This window comes from Desmodus rotundus, chromosome 5 (assembly GCF_022682495.2).
Source record: "Desmodus rotundus isolate HL8 chromosome 5, HLdesRot8A.1, whole genome shotgun sequence".
Taxonomy (NCBI): Eukaryota; Metazoa; Chordata; class Mammalia; order Chiroptera; family Phyllostomidae; genus Desmodus; species Desmodus rotundus.
The window spans coordinates 37059081-37076767 of NC_071391.1; the positions used below are offsets into that span (position 1 = coordinate 37059081).

At 44.8% G+C, this 17687-nt stretch overlaps 1 protein-coding gene across 6 annotated transcripts in view; it reads right to left on the reverse strand.

Annotated features, from left to right (window-relative positions):
* Positions 1-401: 401 nt before the first annotated feature.
* Positions 402-17687, reverse strand: part of TEAD1 (TEA domain transcription factor 1) — a 242405-nt gene continuing 225119 nt past the window's right edge. For all 6 annotated transcript variants that reach the window (XM_053925596.2, XM_053925597.2, XM_053925600.2 and 3 more), the window contains 3 exons: positions 15667-15807; positions 10896-11048; positions 402-5514 (listed from right to left, as the gene is read on the reverse strand). In XM_053925596.2, coding sequence (XP_053781571.1) covers positions 5401-5514; positions 10896-11048; positions 15667-15807 — 408 coding nt within the window. In that variant the 3' untranslated portion in view covers positions 402-5400. The remainder of the gene's footprint in view (positions 5515-10895; positions 11049-15666; positions 15808-17687) is intronic.

Below are 17687 nucleotides of genomic sequence, written 5' to 3' on the forward strand. Positions count from 1 at the left end.
TGTCACCGTGTGAACCGGGTAAGTGCGCGTGGTCGTCTGACTGGGAAAGAAAGCCTCCGCAGAGACTGAGCTCGGACATCAGGAGGAAGGCCCGTATGTCCACCGGCCGAGAGTCTGCTGTTTGTGGGGGTGCAGGGCCGGGTGACAAGCGGAGAGGACGCGCTGGGTCGTCAGCAAACACAACAGCTCCCAGGGGCCCTCCGGCTGCAGTGCGCTCCTGGCGAGTGGTGGCGGGGGCTCTCCCACGGCAGACAGACTCACCGCAGGTGGGGTCCACCTCACGAACAGAGGCCTGTGGTTGGTGACTCATCCCGGTGAACCAAAGGCATTACGGTGATCTCAAAATATTTTTGGTCTCTCTACAAATGATCGTTATTATGGCAGCACTTTTCTAAGCTGGAATCTCAAACCAAAGGCACTTTCATGCTAGAGTGCAGAAGAGTCGCAAATAGCTACGTATTTGGTCGTGAATTTAAAAGGCAACATTAAAAGTACAATTTGCTTTTCATAGTGAACTATGAAGTTGCAAAACCTTTCGTTTGGTATATACGTTTGAGAGTCTGGTCAAAGAGCTGACTTACGTTTGGTTTCAGATTTTAGACCAGGCAAGTCAGCTTCTTGTAGAACTGGAGAAAAACGGGCTTCCTAAACAAAATGCACACGATCTTTGCTTGTTCCGTGTTAAACATGGGGCCAATCAGTAAATGGGCATTGAGAGCAGGTGTCAGAGAAGGCAGGCGGCACGACTAAGGTATCACTAAGGCACTGCTTTACTGGGACGCTTTGGCAGCTCTAAATTTAAAACTTCCTAAAAAAGGAACAGTAGTAAGAGAAATGCTTCCAGCTTACAAAAGGGCTCACAGTTCCGAGGCAGCCTTTTGCACTGCACACCCTACACGCGACATCTCGAAGATTTAAGGCTTTTCAGAAATGACATGTGCAGGGCTTTGCCACAGCAACGGCGACAGAAAGAAATGAGCAATGCAGATGTAGCCCCTTCATGTCACAGGTGTGAACGCCAACAAACAAAATTGGTTCTAGCCTTTGTGAGGACAAGTGTAGTGTACCAGAGCACAGACAAAAGCATACAAATCATATGTACCTGGTTTGTAAATTGACTGTAGTCTCATGATTTAAATAATTTACTGTCATACAAAAAGAAAAACAAACTGATAAAGCCACTACAGTATTGAAACCTAGAGACTTAGATTTTAAAGTCACTCGGGTACTGTAACACCAAGTGCTTGGGAACGGGGCCTGTTTTTTGGCTGGTCTGAGTGTGGGATTTGGCTGCCGGGATGCCTAGCTATTAGAACTTTGACTCGGAGCCTGTGGCAGGTGAACTGTCCTCAGAGGAAGCGAAAGGCTCATCAGTTTTCACGTCTGCTTGCGGATGCCTCCAACAGCTCCGGTCAGACAAGACTCGCCAGTTCTCTGTCCCCCTCTCTTCTGAGCTGACGCTGTCCACACATCTGTAGGGTCGTCTGGCATGAGCACCAAAGAGGAACCACCTCCACCAGAGAGGCCAAGGGTTAAGTGGCAGGAGCGCTCGAGCCTCACCCTTACTCTGTCACTAGCCAAGCTGGGTGGCTTTGGGCAAGTCCTCTCCCCTCTGAGCCTCCACTTTATCACTTACACATGAAGGAGAGGAGATTGTGCTCTCTTTTAGCTCAATAAAGAAAAAATCCTATCAGCCCTCTTCTGGAACTGATTCCTCTCCCCTCCATCCCTAAAGATGAAAAGACGTTCCAGAGGTTTCCATAAACACAAACAGCACTGAGTGCAAGGCAGAAAAGTAGAAGACGACCAGAGGAAATTCACTGAGACGATTAAAGGTTTGATAATGAGACCCATGAGCTTATGAGAAATAATGAAAATAAACTTTTTTTTTTAACCCAGTAAACGAAGGATTGAAGGTCAAACTAGAAATGCTTTTTAAATAGGAGTCGATCACAGGGATACTGGTGGCCAGTTGTTCCCAGCTTCCCCCCGCATGAGTGAAAGGATAATGGTGGCAAGAGAGACTCGGAAGTGAAAGAGAAGTTCTGAAACAGGAAGAACCGTGGACACAGCGTCACTTGTGTGATGCCACTTGATGACTGACACAAGCAGAGATGCTATCTTGGGGTAAAATGGAAAGAAAAAGAAACTCTCAAGGTATTTGTGACCTGTGTGACCAAGGGCAGTGGCCCTCAACTAGGGGAGACTGTGTAATGTCTGAAGACATTGGGGGGGGTGACAGCTGAGGGAAGAGAACTACTGGGGTCCGGTGAGCAGAGGCCAGGGATGCTGCCAAGCGTCCTGTAGTGAATGCACAGGACAGCCCCCACGACAGAGAATTCCCTGGTATAAAGTATCCACAGTGTCAAGGCTGACACAGGCCTCGGGCAGTTCGGGCACTCTGGAATTCCCGGACACGTTCTGGAAGAAGTCCTGATTTTACCGTAGTTCTCTTGCTAGGGTGGGCAAGAACGCCAACACACCAGCACTCAGTTTTTCAGCTACGCCCTGTGTAGGGAGCGGAAGATTGGCCTCCCGATTCTCCCGTGAAAGCATGTGATGTCCCTGAATCAAGCCTGGTAGCGGCGAGTCACCAGGAGATACAGCACCTGGGGGTGAGCAGTGAGGACAGAGCTTTGGAAAGCCTTCTTTACGGTGTATAAAGCTTTACAGACAAAGGGGGAAGACTCTGCCATAAAGGGTGAAAGACCAGACAGACAGACATGGAGCAGATGTTAGACAACTGCCACCCGGGTCTAATTCGGGAAAGACGGAGAGAGGGCCTGGAGTTTGGATGACTGGACCAGTGGACAAGATGGGGAAAATACCTGTTTTGGAGAAAATTTGAGAAGAACAAGACGAGAAGTAACTTAAAAAAGATCTTAGAGCAAAGGATATAAGCAAAAAGATATAAGAGCAAAAAGCTACCCTCAGGGTAGTTCACGTACCCCCCCCCCCCACTCAACTGCAGATGGGTCCAGAAGAGGACACTTGTGGTGAGGCAACAGGGCCCGGTCTGACTCTGGCCCTTCTCTGCCACCCACAGAACTACCCTCACCCTCCAGCAGGTTTTCTTGGGTCTCAGTCTATTTGTGCTGTGACAAGTAAGTCCTAAGAGCTCTCCTGGCAGCACGGCACAGCCCCGTTCCCGGGTGGCAGCGTGAACCAGATACTTCTCCCCCTGAAGTTCTGGGATGGCCCAGCTTTGAGCCACATACATCATTTGCAGGCCTCCAGTTAGTTCTAGGGTCCTGCTCCTGGAAGCGTGGAGGGTCCCTTGAGGAAAGATGCAAGAGACAGGAGCAACCGCAACATCCTGAAAACGGGTGACCAACAGCAGAAGCTGAAATGCTTCGGCTGAAGACCAGACAGAAGAACAGACAACTGGGGCAATCCTTTGAGGGCTCACTTGGAATCAGGGAACGAAAAAGGTAGTCTCTTGATGGAGGGAAATGGGCACCTTCCTTCTGATTTCCATATGGAAAATCCACTCCAAAAGGGGAAAGTTTTACGCCTTCTCCTCTGGCCTTCCCAGTGACCAGGGGTATGAGTTTGGAAGGGGCCAGGCTTGGTCCGGGGTTCTGCTTGCTGTGAGCCGTCACACCCTCAGGCTCAGGACCACTGGACGCGAACCGGTGTACAGGCAGGTCAGAGCAGGCAGAGAGACAGGAAGGGGGGTGTCTAAGTTACCTGGATGTGACTGAACGAGGATTTTAGTTTCTGGCTCGATGGAAAGGTCTTGATATGTCACATCTTATACAACTTATCTCACACACTATTGGGCTGACACGTTCCCAACAATTACAAAATGCCACTTTCTTCAGGGAAATGGGGGGTGTGTCCTTGAGGGTATTTCCCAATGAAGCTCTATGGAAGGGACCTAAGACCTGTTACGTGGCTACGTGAGACCAAGTCTGCCTGGCCCATACTTTGGAATATTTGGGTTGGAAGGTTGAACCTCTCCTGGGAAGAGAACCTCCCAAATGAGCCTGTTTGAAGGTCAGGATAGAGAGCTGGGCCTCTTAAACCTCAGTCAGACAAGTACTGAGACTTACTGAGAGATGACAAGAAAAGCGATGTCCTTAGAGAACATGTCTAGACCTACAGAAACAGACTGAAATATACACAGATACCAGCACCTAGCAAACGTAGTGACACTACCTAGGTATTCCATAAATACGTGTTAAAACACATACGTGTTTGTGTACCCATCTGCACAGACACATACGTGTAGTTATAGCAGGTTCATATGCATACTGGATCACCAGAAATAAGCGATTCATCTGCGGGCTGGCGAGGATGCTGGCCAGTTTCTGGGGAGCAGAGGTGCTAAGACTGATGAGCCTTTTACTTGTCCGGTGGGTGAAGTTTTCTCCCAGCCACAGGATTTTCTGTACTTTGCAGTTCACAGTGCAGTATTCATGCCAATTTTAATTGTGTTATTCAATTTCAGTGGTTCAAATATTTACTCATCTGAATAAAAAAATTTGGTTGTCCATATAAAATATAACTGCACACATAAGACTATAAACATTGTAAGTTTAGATTTTCAGTATTTATCTACTTATTGCAAAAAAAGCCATCTTTTCTTTTTCATTAAATAATCAATTATCACATTAGTACAATACACTTTTATACTTTTAAATATACTATATATGTTAAGGGTAAGGGGTGAAGTTTTCTTCCTTTGTAATACCTGTTCAAGAGTTTAATGGATTAGGAGATTAGTTTTAACCTTGTGAAAAAAGTACAAATTTGTCTCATTAGGATATTTCTACCAAGGATTTCTTAAGGCTATATTTTAACATTTGGTTTCAAAAAGAAAGGAAAATTTCATTTAAAAAATAATTTAGTGAATTACATTCTTTCATAACTTCCACCCTAATTAGTTACAAAGATAAGTCTAAAGATTCTTAGTTTTGTGTACTAATTTACATTTATATTTAAAGATTAATTTTACTTGTATCTTAAAACAAGAATTTTATGTTGGAAAAAAAAAAGAACTAAATACATTTGTATAAAGGCTGTAAATGTCCCATGGCAAATGCTCTGTCTGAATATTTTCTACCACAACTAGGAACAGGCCTCTGCAGACAGAGACGTGGGTTCTTAAGGTTCACCTTCCCCGAGGACCGCGGGCTGCAGAGCTGAGGAACGTGTAGCAACAACTCCATTTCTCTTTTTACAACTGTACCAGAACTTCACAGCTACGACGATAGTACGAACACATGAAAAAAGGACTTCACTCAACCAGGACTTAGAAAAGTCGGGTGGCCTCAGGCCCGGGCACCACCCCTGCGTGGTGAGGTTTCCAGTCCGTCGTTTGAGAATGGAGAGAGTGTGTGTGTGCGCACAGGTGTGTGTGTATATACAGGTATCTCTCTATATAAATAACCACGTTCAGTCCTTCACAAGCCTGTAAATATGATGTTGTGCTCCATGTTCACTATTTGAAACTTCAAATACACAGGCCATGCAGAGGAGGGTTTCTTGTGTATCCCTGTTTGTTACCACCTGTTAAAAAAACACATATACACACATGTGAAAATGCAACAGCACGTGGATGAGAACACAGTCCATCTCTGCCAAGACGACTTTGGTTTACCTGGAGGGGAAGAGTCTAAAGCCCAAGAAGTGGATTACTGGAAATCTGTCCACCTCACTCTGCCATGTCCGTCTAGCACAGATTCAGGATATTACGGGTCAGACTGGAAACCTATCTGAGTTCCCACATGTAAGAAAGACCTTGCTGAAAGGGCCTTGCCCATAACCCGAGTCCCAAGAGAGACCAGAAGAATTAGTGTGTTGTGTTTTTTTGGTGGGAGAGGGAAGCTGATTTCTGTACAACAAAGACAATGTCCTACAATTCTGTCCCATGAGGCAGTCATTTACCCTAGGAATCATCTCCTGTCTCACTCCTAAACTTTTACTTAATTTTCTTCACGACAGACACAAGCTTCTTGACTGCCTGCCTGCCTCGCCCTCTGAGCCAGCAGCGCCTGTACTGGTGACCTACGCCAGGTAAAGGAACAGCACTAGAGTCACGTCAAATGATTGTTCTTTTAGTCTACATAGGCTTTACTTTTCAGAACGTATTTTTAAATATTTGTTTCCCCTCTTGAGCGGAGTAGCTCAGATCCGCCTTTCTCCTCCTCCCGCGCAGGCTGGGCCTTCGTTCACACCTTGGGCTGTCTAGCCCTGGTCACGGCAGCCCCTCTCCACCTGACCTGCCTCCTTCCTCTCCTTGCTCTGTCTCCATCCCCCATGCCACTCTCAGAGGAACTTTCTGAAAGCCAATCTAACCCAAGTTTCCTACTCAAAATGCTAAAGGACTCTGCTCTACGTGTGTTTCATTAGGCCAGCTCAGCGTTTTCAAGTATTTTGAATTTGAGAGCCTAGTCCAGTTTGTCATGGGTCTCATTCTCCCCATGTATCAGTCAGGCTGCTTCACCCATTTAGTTTCCCTTCCCTTTAAGGCACCCAAGTTCACGGTCCCTGACTAAAGTCTCGCAGTGCTTGTCATTTTCCCAGCACAGCAGCCTAAGCTAACTAAGCAGGTTTGCATCATTTGTAAGTACGTCGGCACTGCTTATTTTCAATGCCCATCTCATCCACGGACTGTAAGTTCCTGAAGAACAGGGACCACGTTTCCCAGTCACTAGCTCAGTGCCTGGCACACAACAGCTATTTAATAAATATTTGCCGTTTGAACGAAAGTTTACATTATAGTAGCGAACACATACTGACTGCTTAGCATGCACCTACTCGGCATTAAAGGCCTTACACACACAGTCTCACACGACATACCACTTCTGTGAGCAGGTGCGGACAGAGAAGGGAGCTGGGGGTTAATCTGTGTAAGGATATACAACACAGATTGTTTTCAATATTGGTACCTGTGTGCTTTTCCCATTTTATTTCCTGCCGCTTCCCTCACAGCTCAAATACTCCAACAGTGTAGTTCTTTCCACCTCTCTCCCGCACCCAAACACATGCCACATCCTGCTGCTTTACCCCTGACTTGTTCTTGAATCCACGCCCTCGTCCACCGCCAAGGCACCACAAGCCTCACCCGGACCCTCTACCAGGACGGCTCAGCACCAGACCCGCCTGTGCACAGCAGCCACAGAGCCCGTGCAAGAAACATCCATCTGACAAGAGCACACTCTTGTTGAAAAGCCCTGAGGACCTCTTTTAAACTTTTGAACTTTGGGATGAAGAGAAAACCTGTTCTCATCCTACCGGCCGAGGAGAGCCTGACCAGTCTGGCCGTTCCTCCTAGCCAGCTCACTGCCCCATGCCCTCCTCCCTCCCTCCACGCCAGCCGCACAACCCTATTTTCAGTTCCACTTGCCTCCGCCTGCTTGCCTGCCTACCTGCAGTACTCTTCCCCACCCCCTGTTCACCTGGCAGGTATCTTTCAATTGCTCCTTCCTTAGGGAAGCCTTCCCTGACCTCCAGAACTAGGTCAAGCCCTCCCCCCCCCCCATTATACATGCTCCATTGGTACCAAGTACCTACCTCTGCAGCCATCGGCCACGGTTTAGTTCACATTCACCCTGTGCTTACTCGGGGAACGTCGGCTCCCTCACCAGACTCCAGGACGGCTGTGCCACCTGTCTAGTTCACCAAATCCTAGAACCTGACACTTAATCAGGCACCCATGAAATGGCACTTTTCTTGGTAAATCTGAAAACTGTCTGTTTATCCATCAAGGAAACTTAAACATCACCTTTTAACATCCCTGAGACTCCTCTACTTCACCCCAACTACAGGTACCTACCTGCTCAGGGACCTGCACTTCAGGGTGCCTGTCTCGTAAGTATACCGCAGCCATTATGAACTTGGATTGCAGTCACATGCTTACCTGCCTCATTCCCCTACCAGGCCAAGGTTTACTATGAGACAGGTGTGTGTTTTATTTGCACTGCGTTCTGGTCGATGGTTTAGCTGAATGAACTGAACCATACTCAATAACTTTGAGGTGGAGAGTGCAGATTTGAGCATTCTGTTTGTCAACGGAGGAAGAAACTGAGGTCTCGAGATTTTAAGTGGCTTACCCAAGGCCATAAACCCAAGCCTTCTGATTCAACGATCATGAAATACCCTGCAAAGTATCTTTTCCATCAATTCAAGTCTTAATTTATGCCTCTCATTGGCTCTGTGACCTAACGCATTAAGGTAGACCTGACATTCCCTATCCATAAAATGGGAATAAAAATGACCTCAGAGTTCTGCAGTGAGAATTTCGTATTTTAACATTTACAAAAGGTTTAACGTGTGCCCGAACACCTGTGATCTATCCTACCTTCTTCCAAATTTTCTGTGAAAGAATACATCCTATTTAGGCTTCACGATCAACTTTCGAAAGGAGGAAAGAAAAAAATTTTTCTAGCAACCTGTAAGTCTGAATGCAACCTCAAAAGGAGATAGGAAGACGGGGCCTATGGCTCACTTGCCGTCCTCCTCTGCCTGCCTGGGTGCTGCCACGAGGGCCCTGCCTCTCCAGGCTCCTCCATTCCTGAAGAACCCTGATGGGACCGGACAGTCTAGCCCGCTGGGCAGTCGGGTCTGGAAGTGGTCTTGCAGACACAGGCTTTGTACCCAAGGTACCTAGTAAGACATCTGCAGCTGTGTCCAGCAGCTGCCACCCCTGCCATGTTCCCACCCTCCCATCCCTGAGGAAAAGCAGAAAAGTACTCCTCGCTCCTCTTATCAATGAGATGAGTCTGTTCCCATAACCCAGGAGTGCTGGCTTAATTTCAGCTTTTCTAAAGCTGAAATACTATTTCTAGCAGATATTTATTGGCAGCCACTACTTCTTCATATCGAAGGAATTCATTTAGTTGCTTAATAATACATTTTGAAATTAATTTATATGCTGTGTTCTCTGGACATCTAGGCTGCGTAAAGTCCCATGTTCCAAGGGAGCATTACTAACATAGTTACATGGGTTTTACTACCCATAAAAGATGCTTTAAATGTTCTCCAGGCCTATCTTCTTCGGCTGTGCCCTATGACGCAGGGTTTTAGGGACTGAGGGCATATTCCTTAAAATGCTGAACCTGACATAGAACCGGTTTTCAAGAAACAGCTCAGACTCCTTCCAAGAGAGGTGATGCGGCCATCCACTCAGAGAGTTGTGGTTACTTCCCGGGGCTGCTTAACGTCCACACCAGGACGCCACACTCACCTTCTGCTCATCCGGGCACGACGGTGATCTGTTCTAAATACGACAGGGAATACCTACACGACAAGGACCTGCCAGCACCGCAAACCTTGAACTGCTCAATATTCACCAAAGACCATTAGAGAAAAGGGTACTAATGAAAACCAGTTACTAAAGAACATGTTTTCCAAGCTTTCCCCCACACTGCTAGTTCCTCAATTTCAGGGGGACCTAGACATACTTAAGAATCCACTGAAGCGCTGTCCCTGAAATTAATGAAAGTCAGTGCATTTTCCAGTCCCCCAGAACAGGGACTCCAACCCCTGTGTGCAGAACTACCTGGGGATTCTGATTTCATTCACTGAGGTGGGGCCTAGGACTCAGAATTTTTAAAAGCTTCCCAGATGGATCTGATATGCAGAAAAAAATTTAATTTTTGTATTTTTATTTACTCATTTTTCTTACATTAAATGGTGTGGGGGGATGGGCTCCTACTGGTTCTTGGAAGTTATTATTAAATAGTAAGGAATTTCATGAGTGGGACCAACCATTGGCAGGTTGAAATTGCCTGTGGAGGGCAAGTTTCCACTGTGGGAATGAGCAGTCAGGGTCTGGGCGAATCTAAAATCTCCAGGTAAAGTTCCTACTTGGTGTGCTTCAGTTCTTTCTTCTAGTCACAAAGCAGGCCTTCTGGGGGGCTATTTGACCACAATGTTGTCTTGCTGCCCCTTCTAGCGAAATTCTTTCCACCAAGTTTTGTTTTGGCATTTTTCCTTCAATGTAATTAAGAAATGCCATTTATTTTTTAAATGATCCTTACGAAGCCATTACTGTATACATATTTTATAGGTATATTTTGAGGATAACTACTGTTCTTAATAATCTTCCCAAGTCCCCAAATGAAGCCTCCATGAGAATTTGTCTTAAAGTTAAATATTAAGGGACCGCCCCCCCCCCCCAATCCCAGCCCCAGCACCGCCCAGGGGAACCAGAAAGCTTTCCCATTGTGCACACTAAGCACCATTACTTTTTCCTTCCCCACAGCTGCACAGTAAGTTCTGATCTTCAGCCTCTGGAGAATATTTCCAACCCTTCCTGGTCATGACATTCTATTTTAATTTATATTTCTTCTGGCACTGAGAGTTCACATTTTGCTGTTTTAATGTGCCGTATTTCTTATAAAGCCTTATAAATCCTTCATGAAATGAATCAGGGTATGTTTGAAATACAAACCTACTCGCTCGGCTTTCGCCTCCTTTATGATTGACATAATATGTTTCTGCTAAGACTCAAATTGGCTAATGCTTGGCTAACCCAGGGAACTGAAACAAAATACACATGCCTGGACCCTCCCCTCAGAGATCCTTACTCAGTTGACATAGGCTGCAATTGGGTATCCGGATATTTAGATACCAAGGTCTTTCTCTCGTTTTTCCTAATGTGTAGCCTGAATTGGGAACCTAGGACCATCGCTTTTTATCACCCTTCTGAATTCCAGTTCTGCCAGGTGTAGAAACCCCAGCCAGATGAGTCCCCTTCTGTTCCACAGACTTGAGCCCAAACCAAGGGCAGGTCTGCCTCACGGACGTGTGAACTCGCCTGCTGACTGACCACCCAGGGCCCACCCAACGGCCTGTGCGGTTGCCTCCCGGCCCCCGCCCCTTCCTGTCTGTCCTCACCAGCCTCAGGGTTGTCTCCCAAAGCAAGAAAGAGACAAAACAGTTACCAATAAAATTGTGAAGTTTTCCAAAACACTATTCATCATATATTTCTCTGGTAAGTGTTTGAGCTTGTGGATGAAGTTGATCATATATTCACACATCGGGGAGCGGTTTATTCGGTATACAAATCGGCCATTCTCGAACCTTGCATACTCCGTCTGTGAGGGAAAAGGGTTTGAACATGTTTACCGTTCCGACTTCAAAGCATGAGAAAAGAAATTACTGCCTGTAAAAGCATTTTACTCTTTCAAAATGCAATGTCTGCTGTATACTGTACTATTTATGCAGTTTACTTAATTTTTTAAAAAAATCCTTTATCCAAACTTAATACTATACTCAGAATTCATTATTTTTCTGGAAATTAACAAAAAATTGGAAGGTGCCTCCGTGCAGTAAGGAGCACATCAGTTTCATTAAAAAAACTGGAAAGATCATAGCTTTAAAAAGAGTTGTATAAATTGTTTTCAGCAAAGGTCAGAAAAAAAGAAGCATAAGCACCTACTACTTAGTGATTCTCTACCTCAAGAGCTTAAGAGTAGGACCCGCCATTCTTCAAAGAGACCAAAGGAGGTCCTTCTTTCCTGTGATATGGCCTCACAGGCTGACAACCAATTCAGCTAATTTCTCTACCTTAGGAAAACTACTTCACACTCACCATGAGCCCCTGACTGTTAGTTATTTATGCTTTTAATTAAAAAAAGAAAGGAAGAAAATACTTGTATATATGCAGTTTGAAGATCCCACTGACGCACTCAGAAATAAGAAACACACTCCTGGATAACCTTGCATCAAAAAGGAAATTACAAACTATCCAAAGAGTAAGGAAAAGGAAAATACACCAACACTTAGGGACCCAGTGAAACTGGACTTGGCGCAAACTTAATGAAGCAGCTTCATGCAGTCGTCATTGAAGATGAGAAATTACAGAACTAAGTACACATCTGAAAAATAATTAAAACCCCACAAAATAAACCAAAACCACAACAAAATCAAAAGAAACCAAGAATAGGAAATTAATAAAGATAAAAGCTCAAGTCAATGCAATAGAAATTTAAAATGCACACAGAATAAATGTAAAAGCTCGTTCCTTAAAAAGACAAAATAAAATAAACAAACCCTTTACAAGCCTAAGAAAGAGAAAAAAGAAAAGGGACGAAACCAAAATTACAGTACAGATTAGAAGATTTACAAGGGGTTACCTCACATAACTATAAGGAAAAAAGCAAAGAAAAGCTAGAGGATAGGATGCTGTCCTAGCAAAATACACATTTCTAATACTGAACCCTTTTAAGTTGAAAAATTCAATTAGTCAGTGATTGTGGAGATGACTAGAAAGTTGTTCAGAGATCTACTGCTGAGAAGGGTACAAAGACCAAATGGTTTTACAGGCAGATTTCAGGTAATCTTTAAAGAATAGTTAATTTTGATGGTATTCAAACTATGCCAGAGCATAGAAATGGGTAGGTGTCCCGATGATTTTTATGAAATGATATACCTTCAATACTGAAATTTGATAGATTATTATAAAAAGCATAAACCAGTATCACTCATGACAGCAATTTTCAACCTTTTTCATCTCATGGCACACATAAACTAATTACTAAAATTCTGCATCACACCAAAAAAATATAGTAAACTTTTTGCCAATCTGACAAAAAAAAAAGGTATAATTTTTATTCATTCACACTGTACAGCTATTGTTATGTTGGCTGTTGCCTTTTTTAAGACAATCTAAGGGAAAAGAGGTCAGTGCCCCGAGTAAGGAGCCAGGTATTGCAAGTTTTAAAAATTCTCGCAGCGCACTAGTGCCTCTTCCAGCACTGGATGAAATCGCTGACTTAGGAGATGCAGACGTGCTGTGCTGAACAGACAAGAGAACGCAGCCGCGTGACCCAAGTAGGGCTTTCTTCAGAAAGCTGCGGCGGTGCACGCACAGGCCACGGACTGACGTGTGATGTCAACAAATGGGAGAAAAATCGTGTAGTAAGAGTTGCTAAAAAGGAATTTGATAAAATATTATAGCTATTACTCATAAAAACCCTAAGTAAAATAATTATAAAAAGAAAGTACTTAAATGTAAAACAAAGACCATTTATAAAAGCCAAGAATAAATATAGTCCTACATGGCAAAACACCGAAACCTATTAACATCAGGAACTGCACAAGGATGCTATTATTCATACAGCACTATTTCTTTTTACAATCGTGTTGGAGGTTTTAACAAAACAAAAGGTGAGAAAATAATATTTTTTTTAAAAGTAGCATAAACATTGGCAAGGAAGAGAGAAACTAAAGCTGCTGATGAGATTATATACATAGAAAACCCAAGAATCCGGGGGAAAATGACCAGAGATAAATAAGAGAAATATGGCAAGATGTTCTGAAAGAACATAGATATACAAAAACCAAGAGCTTTTCTCTCTTCTTGTAATTAAAATCTAGAAATGGAAGATTGCATTAACAAATTATGTAATACTTAGAAATACATTTAGCCAGAAAGGGATAAATCTATACATAAAAACTATAAAATGAGATTGAGATGCAAATAGGTTCTGGATTGGGAAGATTTAATATCAATAATATATCAATTGATCCCAAAATAGTATCTAAAACAAATGCAATTACAATTAGATTGCTCATACAAGATTTTGTTTCTGCCTACATTTTTAAAATGGTCTCATTATCTGGAAGAATGAATGCTGGTTACTAAGCTAGAACATACATGAGAAAGATCAGTGGGACTGATTCCCTCAACAGACACCAGAACACACCACAAAGCCGCTGTAATTAAACAAACAGGGCCCGGGACATGTGGAGATAGCGGGTGGAGAGAACTGAGAGATGCCAGGAACAGCTCCCAGTTTACGCGGTAACTTCAAGGGCACAGATTCACTGAGTTGGGAAAGGATGAATCATTTAATAAGTGGTTTTGACACAAATGCCTATTTGGGAGAAAAATGTAAGCAGACTCCCCTTACACACATAACCAGACAAACATTCTAAATGGATTAAAGGCTTAATTATAAAACTCCACCCATCCCACTCACTACCTTCTCCAGGAAAATTCTTGGGATTTCCTCAGTCAAAAGCAACTTTCACTGCTGCCTGAAGTACTATCAAGCCTTGGGTGTGTTATCTGAGGAAGCAAGGATCATTTAAAATCTGGAAAACTAACTTGTGTGGTTCACCTTTTCTCATGTGCACCTGTCCAGGCAAGAAGTCTACCTACAGACAAGCCCTGACAACCTGGCTATTGGGGAGCAGTGAGTAGCACCGACCTTCCATGTTCCCAACCATGGACAGGTAGCGTTGCTTCCTCCCTCTCCAAGGAGATAGAGGTTGGCTGGTTCTAGTCTCCCGGTTTGTTTCATTACGCAGTGCCCTTCTCCCCTACCCTTTCCCAAGCTCCCCAGACACTGCAGCAGCGGCTCCCCTCCTCCCTCCTTACCCTCTGCTCCTTTGTGTCTCCCTTCCACTCACTGCAGGGCTGGCAGCTGCTCCCCAAATTGACTCCTTATTTCTATGTTCTTGCTATTCCCTCTCTGCAGCTAGATCTACATTCCCATAGCTTTAATTATCCTTAATGCTTATGATTCTCAATATTTCCAGTCTTTACCTGTCTCCCAAGTTTCAGTTTTGCATCTATAATCACACTGTATTTCCTCCTGAACACGCTATTTCCTTATCTCTGCTGGTGACAGCACTGTCCTTCCAAGGATAAAGTGAGTGACCTTTGACTCTTCCTCTTTAATCTTAAATATCCAGTCAGTTTCTTAAGCCCCATTCAAAATGTCTTACTGGATTCCACTGCCACCAGTTTAGTAAAGCTCATGACCCCTAAGCTAAACGGATCATCTCGTCAGCTCACCTACATCCTCCTCTGCCAGTGTCCCCTCCTTAATGCCACTCTCGGGACGCCTGTCCTGTACTCAGGCAGGGAGGGTTGCAGCCCCAAATCCTCATTGTTCGGTGTAAGGTCTTAAAAACCACACCCTTCCTCCTCTTACTCCCCAATGCACAGTGGCCCCCCTCATGCCTCCGCACAAAGTCTTTGTCACAGTCAGGTTGGGCTTCTGGGCCTGTGAGGCCCAGGACTGCTGTGAATAAAAGTTTCTCACTGAACGTGGATCGACTCGGTGATGAGCAGAGACACTGGAAAAAACTTTAAGTGGAATTTCAACTGCAAATATCATTCACACAAAGCAACCCACTCTGATAAAACAAACATATATATACATATTTTTTTTTGTAAAGGGAGGCATGAAATTACAAAGCCATAAATAGGTCCTTGACCCCAGAATGTGCTGGAATACACTTAAAAGAATTATAATGAAGGGGGGAGAAGTGGCTAAAGCAACAGTACCAAACTCAAGGTACTGGGGTTTAGAAGGTAGGTGCGCATCAGCTGAATACCACCTCGGCTGTTCTCTACGGTGCCTGGGAGTGCCCTTGGACCTGCAGGTCGGGTGGGAAGGCTTCATCTGATGGGCAGCAGCTTCCACACCAGGGCACTCCCATGAGGCCTCACGCAGGCTCAGCTGGGCAGCGTCAACTCCAACAGCTGAGGAGGTTGGCATGGGACTTCCTCCTAGCCTCCTTTCAGTTGCTTTCAAATCATTTTGCCTTGTTAGAATGGGGAAAAAAACTGAGAGAAAGGGGGTGGGTGAAAAGGAAGAGACACCAAAAAAAAGTGAAACACTCTGCCCCAGTAAAGATTTAAAGGATAGCAACAGCCTGGCCTGGAATGGAGGTTCCAGTATACGGAGGCCAACTTACCTCTACTTTTTCTACTACTTGCTTCCCAAAGGAGCAGACTTTGGTGGAACAGGTGACTGTCATATTTTCCGAACTCTCATACTGACTGGTTACACCATAGAAAGCCCCGGCATCATCTTGAATATTGCAGTTTAAATCGGCCTGTGGGAAAGGAAACGGAGGTGAGGGTCATGCTCGCATGGCAGGCGTCATGGCAACAGCGGTGCCGTCAGGGTCAGACCCACATCCGGGTGAGGAGGGCTGGGTGGCTGGGGAGGTGGCAAGGGGATGCTCTCCCAGAAACAAGTGCTGTGGTCCATGGTCCTTTTATTTTGAAGAGAGTAATAATTGGGCAGTCTTCCCTTGAAATGACACGCTACACGAACCTGCTCTCACTTTCTTGCATTCACTCTCAGAATAAGGCTGTACCTTTGGAAAACAGATCCATGAGGTCTTAAAAATGTGCAGAAAGCAGTATTGCTGACCCTTAGAACCATGGGACTTAGGGGCTCTGATTCCGCAAGCAGCTGAAAATCCGTGTATAACTTTTGACCTTCCCCCAAACTTTACTAATACTTACTGTTGTCCAGCCCTACTGATAATATAAACAACTGATTAACATATTTTTGTGTGATGTGTTATATACTGTATTCTTACAATAAGGTAAGCTAAAGGAAAAGATACTTAAAAAATAATACACATTTACAACATTTGTTGAAAAAAACCTGCATAGAAGTGGACCTGTGCAGTTCAAAATCATGTTGTTTAAGGGTCAACTGTATATGAACTGAATTCATAGTCACTAGTGTTTAGACATATTTAAAAGAACAGGAGAATCTACAGCTGAATGGCCATTTGTTACATTTGTAAAAGCAGAAACTTCACTGCAAATTAAGCATCTAGAGGGGAAATAGCTGTTATTAAAGGCTCCCTTACAAAGATGCTAATTTTTAATACAAACCACCGCTCATTTAACACGTTTTTATGAGTACCTGCTATGCGAGGCTCATGCTAGACAGCATAAGGGCTTGACTACAACCTAATGTGGGAGATATCTACATAAAATCATTATAATTCAGACAGAAAATCAGTACCACGTCAAAGGCACTCAGAGTTCAGACAACGGGGGGCCTTACTTTCACCTCGGACTGTTATTGAAGGGACAGTAAGATTTAAACAATGCAGAGAAGAGCTGAGGGAACAGTGTGGGCAGATGCCCTGGGAGCTTCATTCTTGCTGTGGTGCAAGGACAAAGGAACCTGGGAAAAACAAGTCTGGAAATGCAACTGGGCCCAGTTCATCATGAAGGGCTAAACAAGGAGTGCAGATTGTATTCTACAGGAAATGGGGACCCCTGAAAGTTTTGGCACAAGGAAGAGATGCGATCAGATCCGTGCTTCAGAGGCAGACATCTCAGCATGGTGTAAGGTCCATTGGAAAGGGAGGCAGAGAGGCTGGGAGGCTGTAGATGGCCAATTGATGGTTCCCTTCCTTTGAATATCTTCTGACCCCCTACTGCTCATCAGGTAGTGGGTGTGCAGCTGGGGTCCAAGAGTGAGCATAGGCTGAGCCAATCCCACTGTTCAGGGACTTAACAGTTTAGCAGAGGGGACATCACAACAGAGATAAGCACTCCTGAGAGAGGCACAGAGGGACAGAAGAACAAACCACAGTGGGCAGGGAGCTTTGGGAGTCAGGAAGGCTTCTGAGGAGGATGCGGCTCAGACCCAAAGGAAGACTCGCTGGCTTAGGCAGGCAGAGCATACTGAGGTTCAAAGGGCACGTGGCCAGAAAGAAGGACTAAACAGAGCCTGGAACAGACAGCACCAGAGAGACGGCGGCAGAAGAGGCTGCGGAGGTGGGAAATTTTGGGTCTTATATCCTGAAACAGAGGGACTCAGGAGTTGTAAGCACAAGGGACAGAGACAGTGATGGGGCATAATCAAATCTGCATTCGAAAAAGGCAGCCCTGACCACAGTCGGGAGAGGGCTGTGGGAGGGGACAAGTGAATGTGGAGACAGATGAGGAGCCCTTTGCAGTA